The 12,753-nt window shown below is 42.9% G+C and overlaps 1 protein-coding gene across 1 annotated transcript in view; it reads right to left on the minus strand.

Annotated features, from left to right (window-relative positions):
- LOC129816731 (trafficking protein particle complex subunit 10-like) overlaps nt 1-12,303 on the minus strand; it is a 36,266-nt gene extending 23,963 nt beyond the window's left edge. Inside the window, exons 1-7 of the mRNA XM_055871550.1 lie at nt 11,960-12,303; nt 7,413-7,494; nt 7,083-7,218; nt 5,127-5,326; nt 4,602-4,797; nt 3,002-3,113; nt 1-93 (exon numbers count right to left, since the gene is read on the minus strand). The exon at nt 1-93 is cut by the window's left edge and continues 155 nt beyond it. Of these exons, the coding sequence (XP_055727525.1) occupies nt 1-93; nt 3,002-3,113; nt 4,602-4,797; nt 5,127-5,326; nt 7,083-7,218; nt 7,413-7,494; nt 11,960-12,020 (880 nt within the window). The 5' untranslated portion in view covers nt 12,021-12,303. The remainder of the gene's footprint in view (nt 94-3,001; nt 3,114-4,601; nt 4,798-5,126; nt 5,327-7,082; nt 7,219-7,412; nt 7,495-11,959) is intronic.
- Between the last annotated feature and the right edge of the window lie 450 nt (nt 12,304-12,753).

Consider the following 12,753-nt stretch of genomic DNA (forward strand, 5'->3'; position numbering starts at 1 on the left):
CATCTCTCTTCTCCATGTCTATGGGGCGCCGCAGGAGCAAGCCAGTCCATCTCTTCACCGGGGAGCAGAAGGAACCCAGCCAGTTGGCCCCGTCTACACACAGACACAGAGACGAGCAGAAAGACACAACTAGATGCTGATTTTAATCTATTGAGTCGCTGAATTATAAAGCTTGAGTTATTTTTTTTTTGGGGGGGGGGTATTTTATTAGGATCCCCATTAGCTGTTGCGAAAGCAGCAGCTACTCTTCCTGGGGTCTACACAAAACATGAAGCATGACATAATACAGGACATTAATAGACAAGAACAAGTCAAGGACAGAACTACATCAATATAAAAAAAAAGACACACATAGTTTGTGTTGATATGTAGACTATCTAGGTCAGATAGGGGAGAGGCATTGTGCTGTAAGGTGTTGCTTGATCTATTTATTGAAACCAGGTTTGCTGTTTATTTGAGCAATATGAGATGGAACAGAGTTCCATGCAACAATGGCTCTATATAATACTGTACGTTTTCTTGAATTTGTTCTGGATTTGGGGACTATGAAAAGACCCCTGGTGGCATGTCTGGTGGGGGAAGTGTGTGTGTGTCAGAGCTGTGTGTAAGGGACTGTGAAAAGACCCCTGGTGGCATGTCTGGTGGGGTAAGTGTGTGTGTCAGAGCTGTGTGTAAGTTGACTATGCAAACAATTTTGGGATTTTCAACACATTAATGTTTCTTATAAAAAGGAGTGATGCAGTCAGTCTCTCCTCAACTCTTAACCAAGAGAGACTGGCTGCATAATATTTATATCAATGAAGAGCAAGACGTGCCGCTCTGTGAGGCAGTTTGTGGCACTTATTTATTTATTTATTATTACCCCTTTTTCTCCCCATTTTCATGTTGGCCAATTGGTAGTTACAGTCTTGTCTTATCGCTGCAACTCCCGTATGGACTCGGGAGAGGCGAAGGTCAAGAGCCGTGCGTCTTCCGAAACACGACCCAGCCGAGCCGCACTGCTTCTTGACACAATGCTCGCTTAACCCGAAAGCCAGCCGCACCAATGTGTTGGAGGAAACACCTGGAGACTGTGTCAGCGTGCATACGCCCGGCCCGTCACAGGAGTCGCTAGAGCGCGATGGGACAAGGACATCCCTGCCGGCCAAACCCTCCCCTTACCCAGACGACGCTGAGCCAATTGTGGGTCTCCCGGTTGCGGCCAGCTGCGACAGAGCCTGAACTCGAACCAGGATCTCTAGTGGCACAGCTTTAGACCACTGCACCACACGGGAGGTGGCTATATATTTATGTGGTCCTTTGACTCAATTGGTGGAGCATTGTGTTTGCAAAGCCAGGATTGTGGGTTCGATTCCCGGGACCACCCGTCCGTAAAACGTATGCACGCATGACTGTAAATTGATCAGGATTAAAGTGTCTGCTGAATGGCATTATACAGTACCTTCGGAAAGTATTTAGACCCCTTGACTTTACCACATTTTGTAATGTTACAGCCTTATTCTAAAATGGATTAAAAACATTTTATCCTCATCAATCTACACACATTACCTAATAAAGACAAAGCAAAAACACATTTTTAATTATTTTTGCTACATCCCCAAAGCATGATGCTGCCACCACCATGCTTCACCGTAGGGATGGTGCCAGGTTTCCTATAGAGATGACGCTTGTCATTCAGGCCAGAGAATCTCGTTTCTCGGAGAGTCTTTAGTTACATTTCGGCAAACTCCAAGCGGGCTGTCATGTGCCTTTTACTGAGGAGTGGCTTCCGTCTGGTCACTCTACCATAAAAGCTTGATTGGTGGAGTACTGCAGAGATGGTTGTCCTTCTGGAAGGTTATCACATCTCCACAGAGGAACTCTAAAGCTCTGTCAGAGTGACCATCGGGTACTTGGTCACCTCCCTGACCAAGGTCCTTCTCCCCCGATTGCTCAGTTTGGCCGGGCGGCCAGCTCTAGGAAGAGTCTTGGTGGTTCCAAACTTCTTCCATTTAAGAATGATGGAGGCCAATGTGTTCTTGTGGACCAAAAATGCTGCATTTTCTGGTACCCTTCCCAGATTTGTAACTCGACACAATCCTGTCTCGGAGCTCTACGGACAATTCCTTCAACCTTGTGGCTTGGTTTTTGCTATGACATGCATAGTCATCCGTGTGACCTTATATAGACAGGTGTGTGCCTTTCCAAATCATGTCCAATCAATTGAATTGACCACAGCTGGACTCCAATCAAGTTGTAGAAACATCTCAAGGATGATCAATGGAAACAGGATGCACCTGAGCTCCATTTCAAGTCTCAGAGAAAAGGGTCTGAATACTGGTGTAAATGTGTTACAAATCTGTTATTTGTTTTTAGTAAATGAGAAAAAATGTCTAAAAACCTGATTTTGCTTTGTCATGATGGGGTATTGTGTGTAGACTGATGAGGGAAAAAACTATTTAATCAATTTTAGAATAAGGCTGTAACCTAACAAAATGTGGAAAAAGTCAAGGGGTCTGAATACTTTCCAAAGACACTTATTAGATGACTTATACCTGAGCCCGAGGACCTGAGCCCTAGGACCATGCCTCAGGACTACCTGGCATGATGACTCCTTGTTGTCCCCAGTCCACCTGGCCGTGCTGCTGCTCCAGTGTCAACTGTTCTGCCTGAGGCTATGGAACCCTGACCTGTTCACTGTGATTACTATTATTTGACCATGCTGGTCATTTATGAGCATTTGAACATCTTGGCCATGTTCTGTTATAATCTCCACCCGGCACAGCCAGAAGAGGACTGGCCACCCCTCATAGCCTGGTTCCTCTCTAGGTTTCTTCCTAGGTTTTGGCCTTTCTAGGGAGTTTTTCCTAGCCACCGTGCTTCTAAACCTGCATTGCTTGCTGTTTGGGGTTTTAGGCTGGGTTTCTGTACAGCACTTTGAGATATCAGCTGATGTAAGAAGGGCTATATAAATACATTTGATATGATTCTAAAGCGTGAGAGGGAGTGTCTATACATGTACCTCCAGCCCCGAAGTTGAGAACATACTGAGTGAAGAGCGCGTCCAGCTCGTCGTACTGGACCAGGGCATCCTCACACTGCTGTAGCATCTCAAACACAAAGGCCAACTCCTCCTGCACACAACAAAACATCACACGTGATCAAACCTACATCTCAAACAGAAAGACCAACTCCTCCTGCACACAACAAAACACAGATCAGATACACACAACACGTCACACGTGATCAAACCTACAGTTCAGAAACTGATTAGTACACACCCCCACACACACACACACCACACACACACACACACACACACACACACACACACACGTTCAAAAGTTGAGGGTCAGCATCCCGGAGTCGCCTCTTCACTGTTGACGTTGAGACTGGTGTTTTGCGGGTGCTATTTACTGAATTTGCCAGTTGAGGACTTGCGAGGCGTCTGTTTCTCAAACTAGACACTCTAATGTACTCGTCCTCTTGCTCAGTTGTGCACCGAGGCCTCCCACTCCTCTTTCTATTCTGGTTAGAGCCAGTTTGCGCTGTTCTGTGAAGGGAGTAGTACACAGCGTTGTACAAGATCTTCAGTTTCTTGGTAATTTCTCCCATGGAATAGCCTTCTATTCTCAGAACAAGAATAGACTGGTGAGTTTCAGAAGAAAGTTATTTGTTTCTGGACATTTTGAGCCTGTAATCGAACTCACAAATGCTGATGCTCCAGATACTCAACTAGTCAACTAGTCTAAGTCCAGTTGTATTGCTTCTTTAAATCAGAACAACAGCTTTCAGCTGTGCTAACATAATTGCAAAAGGGTTTTCTAATAATCAATTAGCCTTTTAAAATGCTAAACTTGGATTAGCTAACACAATGTGCCATTGGAACACAGGAGTGATGGTTGCTGATAATGGGCCTCTGTACGCCTATGTAGATTTTCCATTAAAAATCAGTTGTTTCCAGCTACAATAGTAAATTATAACATTAACAATGTCTACACTGTATTTCTGATCAATTTTATGTTATTTTAATGGACCAAAAAATGTGCTTTTCTTTCAAAAACAAGGACATTTGTAACGGCAGTCTAGCTCTTCCTCCTCCTCGGATGAGGAGAGGCGAGAAGGATCGGAGGACCAATGTGCAGCGTGGTAATTTTCCATGATTTAATATACACGAAGACAAGACACTATACAAAATAACAAACAAACTAACCGTCACAGTCCCGTGTGGCACAAACACTGACACAGGAAACAACCACCCACAAAATCCCAACACAAAACAAGCCACCTATATATGATTCTCAATCAGGGACAACGATTGACAGTGATTGAGAACCATATTAGGCCGAACACAGAAACAGACAAACTAGACACACAACATAGAATGCCCACCCAGCTCACGTCCTGACCAACACTAAAACAAGCAAAACACATAAGAACTAGGGTCAGGACGTGACAACATTTCTAAGTGACTCCAAACTTTTGAATGGTAGTGTATACACTATATATATATATATATATAAACACACACACACACACACCCTCTTCTCCCTGTATAAAACCCAGATTCACCTGAGACATGCTCTCACCTGAGACACAAAGACTGGCAGGTACAGACCTACCTGTACCATGAAGTAGTCACAGAAGCTCCAGCCGGGCTGATTGCGTTTCTCCCGGAGGGTGCGCATGTCCTCCTCGAAGCGTCCCAGGTTCTGAGTGAAGGACATCAGCAGTAGAGTCCTCAGCTTCAGCAGGAAGGCACTCCACGACTCCTGAGACCTGGACGATTCCTTTAGAGGGTCTGACAGAACCACACAACTAGGTGAGAAAGAGAGAGAGAGAAGGAGAGGAGAGAGAGGAGAGAAAAGGAGAGAGAGAAGGAGAGAAGGAGAGAGAGGAGAGAAAAAGAGAGAGAGAAGGAGAGAGAGAGAGAGAGAGAAAGAGAGAGAGGAGAGAAAAAGAGAGAGAGTAGAGAGAAAGAGAGAGAGAAGGAGAGAGAGAGAGAGAAGGAGAGAAGGAGAGAGAGAGGAGAGAGAAGGAGAGAGAGGGGAGACATTTGTATCTGACCTGTCAGAACAATTCTTTCTTCTGGCTATTTGTGTGTCTCATTTCCAGCGTCCATGTTGTTTGTATCTTGTGTGTCTCACCGGTCATTCTGCTTGTTACAGAAGTCGTTGCGGATCTTGTCCACTAAGGAGGAGCGAGGCAGGATGTTGGTCTTGTTCTTCTTCTTGGTGTCGCTGGTCTCCACGACAACAATGACCCAGTCAGCTGACCCGTGGAGCCGCAGGTTGCCCTGCCACCTCATCATGTTGTCCCTGACTGACGTCTTGTACACCTCTATGTCCTAGAGGGTTTATTGACAGTTCATTATTCATTCATAAAGTTGTTTAGAAATAATTTCTAATCTGTTAGAACTCATTGGTTAGTCCTTTCTGAACCCATAATAATAATAATAATAATAATAATAATAACAGCAATAATAATAATAACAATAATACCAACCATAACAACAATAATAATAATAAACAATAACAGCAATAATAATAAAAACAATAATACCAGCAATAACAATAACACTATAATTAACAATAACCGTAATAACAACAATAATAATAATATTAACAATAATCACAATAATAACCACATCAATATTAACAATAAGTATAATAACAGCCACAACAATAATAACAATAATAATAACAATAACAACATTAATAATAACAATAACACCATTAATAATAACAATAACAATAATAAGAATAATAACAATAACAACATTAATACTAACAATAACAATAATAATAACAATAACAACAATAACATCATTAATAATAACAATAACATTAACAATAACAACATTAATAATACCACTAATAATACTAATAATAACAATAATACTAATAATGACAATACTAATAAAAGTAATAATAACAATATCAGCCATAGTAATAATAATAATAACAATAACAATAATAATAACAACAACAATATCGGCAATAACAATCATAGTAATACTTATAATAATAACAATAACAACAATAATAACAATAATATTAATAATTATAATAATAATAATAACAATAACAATGAGGTATGTTTTGTGTGTTCACTGTTCAGACAATCATAAAGTAACTCTCTCACATTACGAGTAAAAACAAAACAAAACGCTATGTATCTCCAGTCCCTTTTCAGGGCATCAAATGCCAGGATATAGTAGTGGTGCAAACCTCTATAGGAGTCATTACTATCAAATGCCCTGGATGAATGACATTTACTCTTTAATGAGTCCAACAGCCTTGATGTACTAAAGTGCTTCTAAAACAAAAAAAGGCTCTCTGCAATAGCTATCCATGTCGGTCACGAGTCGCTGACTGGACTGTACTTAAAACAAGTGAACCGCCCTTTCAGTACATCAACAAATTTCTGTTTCCTCAGCACTTTTCCACTGATCTCCCTGAACAAACTGAGGGGCCAGCCAGGTTACTTACTTACGTACGTACGTACGGACGGACAGACAGACACTCAGGAGAATAGTAGAGGAATCCTCCTGAGACTAAATGCAAACTATATTTGAACCAGGTGGAATACACAACATGTAATGTGTTGTGTCTGTCAGCCATCCATCTGCTGCCTGCACTGAGAATAATACTAATAATCCACTCTGGATCCAATCATCTAGCTAGGCTGTTACATCACACCGGTTATTTAATGGAGGGTAGAGTAGAATTTATGTGTGTGTGTGTGTGTGTATACACGTGTGTGTGTACACGTGTGTGTACACGTGTGTGTACACGTGTTCAAGTCCCCACAAGAATAATAAACAAACTAAAATTTGACCAACTGGGTAACTTTTGTTAGTCCCCACGAGGTCAAATACTATTTCTAGGGGGTTTAGAGTTAAGGTTAGAGTAAAGGTTAGAATTAAATTAAGGGTTAGCAGCTGGGGTTAATTTTAGGGTTAGGTTTTTGGGTTAGGGTTAAAGGGTTAGGGAAAATAGGATTTTGAATGGGACTGAATTGTGTGTCCCCCACAAGGTTAGTGGTACAAGAATGTGTGTGTGTGTGTGTGTTTACAGTAAAACGGACACAGCACCACGTACACAGCAGTCCGTCCAGTAGATATGGAGGAAGGGGAAAGTGAGGAGGGCTTTGTTTCCCTCTTTAGGGAGGAGTTCCTCTTTGAACTGGACAAAGTTGGCCTCTAAATGGATCGTCCTTGGTGCTCGTCCATACGACCTGAGATCAACAACGGGAAAAAGGATTACGATATAGTGGTTCTATAAAGGAGTTTATACATTATAATGCTTATACACCGAGATGCTCTTATCTAGCATAGATCAGAAAGCCAACATTTAGTCGACAAAGTCATTCAGCAGTACCAAAAAAAAAAAAAAATGTTTCAATTAGACCAATTACTTGTCAGCACTCACCTCCTCCATTCCATTGGTTCCCTGGGAAGCTGCTGGGCCAATGGGGTGTAGAGAGAAGTGAACAAGGCCTGGTCCCCAGCGCCTTGTGGAGAGAGGGGGGAGATTAGGGAAGAGGAGGGTTGGAAAGGAAGGAAGGAGGAAAGAGAGTGAGGGAAGGAAGAGAGAGAATGAGGGGAACAGAAAATCCCCTGATACCCAATAAACCTGTCAACACAGGATTATATGTTCATTTAAAATAGCCAGTTGAACTTCAGGACTGGATTGAATAGCCCTGCCCTATGATCCAGCTACAGACTCAATAAGCCCTGCTGGCTATCACCCCTCTGTCCTGGTGTTGTTTCCAGACACGTCAATTAAAGGTTGATATGACAGGGGGTACCCCATCTCCCACCAGACTCCCAGAACCAACCTGTTCCTGTGTGGTTAAAGGTTGATATGACACGGGGTACCCCATCCCCCACCAGACTCCCAGAACCAACCTGTTCCTGTGTAGTTAAAGGTTGATATGACAGGGGGTACCCCATCTCCCACCAGACTCCCAGAACCAAGCTTTCCTTGTGTGGTTAAAGGTTGATATGACAGGGGGTACCCCATCCCACACCAGACTCCCAGAACCAACCTTTCCTTGTGTGGTTAAAGGTTGATATGACAGGGGGTACCCCATCCCACACCAGACTCCCAGAACCAACCTTTCCTTGTGTGGTTAAAGGTTGATATGACAGGGGGTACCCCATCTCCCACCAGACTCCCAGAACCAACCTTTCCTTGTGTGGTTAAAGGTTGATATGCCAGGGGGTACCCCATCCCCCACCAGACTCCCAGAACCAACCTTTCCTTGTGTGGTTAAAGGTTGATATGACAGGGGGTACCCCATCCCCCACCAGACTCCCAGAACCAACCTTTCCTTGTGTGGTTAAAGGTTGATATGACAGGGGGTACCCCATCTCCCACCAGACTCCCAGAACCAACCTTTCCTTGTGTGGTTAAAGGTTGATATGACAGGGGGTACCCCATCTCCCACCAGACTCCCAGAACCAACCTGTTCCTGTGTGGTTAAAGGTTGATATGACAGGGGGTACCCCATCTCCCACCAGACTCCCAGAACCAACCTTTCCTTGTGTGGTTAAAGGTTGATATGACAGGGGGTACCCCGTCCCCCACCAGACTCCCAGAACCAAGCTTTCCTTGTGTGGTTAAAGGGTGATATGACAGGGGGTACCCCATCCCCCACCAGACTCCCAGAGCCAACCTGTTCCTGTGTGGTTAAAGGTTGATATGACAGGGGGTACCCCATCCCCCACCAGACTCCCAGAACCAACCTGTTCCTGTGTGGTTAAAGGTTGATATGACAGGGGGTACCCCATCTCCCACCAGACTCCCAGAACCAACCTTTCCTTGTGTGGTTAAAGGTTGATATGACAGAGGGTACCCCGTCCCCCACCAGACTCCCAGAACCAAGCTTTCCTTGTGTGGTTAAAGGTTGATATGACAGGAGGTACCCCATCTCCCACCAGACTCCCAGAACCAACCTGTTCCTGTGTGGTTAAAGGTTGATATGACAGGAGGTACCCCATCTCCCACCAGACTCCCAGAGCCAACCTTTCCTTGTGTGGTTAAAGGTTGATATGACAGGAGGTACCCCATCTCCCACCAGACTCCCAGAGCCAACCTTTCCTTGTGTGGTTAAAGGTTGATATGATAGGAGGTACCCCATCTCCCACCAGACTCCCAGAACCAAATTCTGTGTCTCGGTAATAGCATTCTGTTGTTACTTAGACAACAGCAAAGCAAAGCCCACTGCTGGGCATTCAGGACTAAGAAACATAACAGGGCTTGACATAATGAAGCTGTGGGAATATTCTAATACACTTGTGGTACACATGCACTGGGAGAATGTAGTATGTCCCTTGTGAGGCTTCTATTGCTGCTGTTTTGTGTGTCTGTCACAGGCAAACAGCCATTGGACTTCAAATCTAATTGACCTTTCAATCATACAAGTGCTGTAAGGCTGCGCTGCACCATAACGCTGAGACTTTGCCCTTGTAAATAGGGCTGTTCAGAGACCAACGCTGTATAGCTCTGCTAGTACATCCTGTTGTCGCCTCTAATAGTAAAACTGCACACAGCCCTGGTATGGTCCCCCAGAGACAACAGCCCTGGTATGGTCCCCCAGAGAGAAGAGAACTGAAGCTCATAAACAAACACTAAGGTTTTCTGGCTACAATGGAAATGATGACAGTTCGTATCAAGCATACCGGAGGTCATTCTACTTATATTTGAATCACTGACTTCCTCATCCATTCATCCCTCAAATGAAGTATAGGAAACCTATAGGCTGCCAGTAGTATAGCTGACTAAACTCAATGATTTATGATGGAAACGTGCGGCGACTAGTGGCGGCGGACTAGAGCTCCGACGTCTTATAAAATTACGTTTTCTAATCAAGAACGACTGATTTTCAGCACCCAGAGAATAGCACGCAATTACACAAAACAATCAGTCGTTTTTTATTATTATTTTTTTTTTCTACGCAATTTTATGTGACGTCGGAGCTCCACACTAGTCGCCGCACAATAAATTGCAGAGTTGAGTTTAAAATCGGGCTACTAGAAGTATGGTATATTAAGCCCATAGGCTACCAACCCAGCCAGGTCACCTGTGATACAAGTCAGTATTCGACGTACATCCATGTTAGATGGGCGTTGGGAGATTACGTGGAAACAGGATAATAGGGGCAACAGTGAGCGCTGTTACCTTAAAACTTCTACTTGGTCACAATCCCGGATCCGGGAGCACCCCCATCAGTAAAAAAACTGACTAGCATAGCCTAGCATAGCGTCACAAGTAAATACTAGCATCTAAATATCATTAAATCACAAGTCCAAGACACCAGATGAAAGATACACATCTTGTGAATCCAGCCATCATTTCTGATTTTTAAAATGTTTTACAGGGAAGACACAATATGTATTTCTATTAGCTAACCACCATAGCAAAAGACACCACTTTTTTCTCCCACCATTTTTTTCCTGCATAGGTAGCTATCACAATTTCGACCAAATAAAGATATAAATAGCCACTAACCAAGAAACAACTTAAAATAGGTTGCAGTTTTGCAAGGTCCTTACGGACGGGGATAGTGGATGGGAGTCCGGCGCCAAAAGTTGCATGTTTCGAATCCAGTGATAGAAATTTGTTTTTTGAGATTTTTGTTTTAAATCTGTCCCAAAACCTTAACCATTCGGAGTTAATGCCTGACCTTACGATTTCAGAGTTAATGCCTAAAACTTAACCTTAAACAGTTTGACATTTTTATGTTCGGAACAACTTTGAAATGTGACTTTTGAGAAACATTTTTTAACCTAATTCTGACGTGACTGTGAGAGCTTGTTGACCAGTCAGGGTGGTCCAGGGACAAGCAGGCCGGAGCTGTCAAGACCACCAATAGGGTCAAACCTTAAAATAACTTTTCTGAGAAGCTCACTTGAAAGGCCAACAGAGGAGTTTCTCCCAACACACACACACACTCAGTGGTGGAAAAAGTACCCGATTGTCATACTTGAGTAAAAAACAAAGATACCTTAATGTCTCAAATTAAAGTCATCCAGTAAAATAACTGGAGTTAGTCTAAAAACTATTTCGTTTTAAATATACCTCAGTATTAAAGAGTAAATGTAATTGAAAAAATTAAAAGTATAAATCATTTCAAATTGCTTTGAATGCAAACCCGACGCCACGATTTTCTAGTTTGTTTTTTAAAAGCGTATTTACGGATAAGCAGGGGCACGCTTCAACACTTCCATATCATTTACAAACGAAGCATTTGTGTTTAGTGAGTCCGGCAGATTAGAGGCAGTATAGATGACCAGGGATGTAAGTGGAGCATTTTTCTGTCCTGCTAAGCATTAAAAAATGTAACAAGTACTTTTGGGTGACAGGGAAAATGTATGGAGTTTAAAGTACATTATTTTCTTTAGGAATGTAGTGACGTAAAAGTACAAGTTGTGAAACATAAATAGTAAAGTACAGATACCAAAAAAACGACTTAAGTAGTACTTTAAAGTATTTTTACACCACTGCTCACACTGTAGCCACTGTCTGTATATAGCCTAAAGACTTATTCATTTGTGTGGCCCCGGCTAAGCTAGGTGTTATGTGTCCAGTCTGAAGCAGGTGCATTTTTACATGATGACAGCAGGTTGATGAAACTGCATCACGAGCTGTGGCGTAAGGAGGACAGCAAATATTATCTGTCTACATTAGCTGATATAGTAGCGTAGTCTAATGCATATCTCATCATAAAATGATAATGAAAGACACGGTGATATGGTTCAATTAACGTTTTCAATTTGTCAAGCGGCGACGGTCACTGTCCTGCAAGAAATGATGCTGGCGTTACAAAGCCAGCCCTTCTTTTAAGGCCACTGATATGCGGCGGCAATTGGCTGCCTTGCCTGAGCTCAGTGTCAAACTCACAAACCTCGCTACAAACAGCTGTCCGGCTGAATAAAACGACTGCAACGTCATCCCACCAACAAAACACTCACATGTCACAATCGGCTTGTTCTCCATTGTGTATATAATGGGCTTCTCCTCTTGAGGCTCCATCGTGGATTCTGATAATCAGTGGTAGCCCCCCATGTCATGTAAAAATCCGGTTTGTTTTTAGTAAATGCTTATGCATGCAAACAGTCGTGGGGTGTAATCATTAGTCCAAACAGTTGCAAACAATTGCGTTTAGCAACGAAAACGTTAGTTTCAATTGGACAAACTCAGATAGGTCCCTCCCCATTTCGTTCCGTTTTCTTCCGTTTAAAAAAGTTTTTCAACAGAATCTTAATGAATACGCCACTGATGTATGGCTGGGGCTGCGTCCACTGGCCGTGTCCCGTTACACTTCCTGGAACACACCTTCACTCTACTACGTAGGCTATGCGCAATTTAAAGGGAACGCGGAAATAGAATGCTGCAGCAGCTGATGGCTGCTCTGGATGGCTCACTAAGTGAAAATGTATAAATGCCTAACAGAATCCTTTCTCATGTGGTGTTCCCAACTGGAAACATCCAATCAATAAAATGTACCTTTTAAATAGATTTGTTCAAATATATGGAGGTTTGATTACAATGACTATTCAGAATGACTATTTTAAATTACTGTAGTAGCATTGATGTAAAGTTAGAATTGACTAGTAGGTGGCAGGTAGCCTAGCGGTTAAGTGTGTTCGGACAGTAAGTGAAAGGTCACTGGTTCAAATCCCAGAGTTGGCAAAGTGGAAAAATCTGCTGCTCTGCCCTTGAGCAAGGCAAATTAACCCTCAATGACTACTGGTCCCTGGATGTT

This window comes from Salvelinus fontinalis, chromosome 19, assembly GCF_029448725.1.
Source record: "Salvelinus fontinalis isolate EN_2023a chromosome 19, ASM2944872v1, whole genome shotgun sequence".
NCBI classification, from domain to species: Eukaryota; Metazoa; Chordata; class Actinopteri; order Salmoniformes; family Salmonidae; genus Salvelinus; species Salvelinus fontinalis.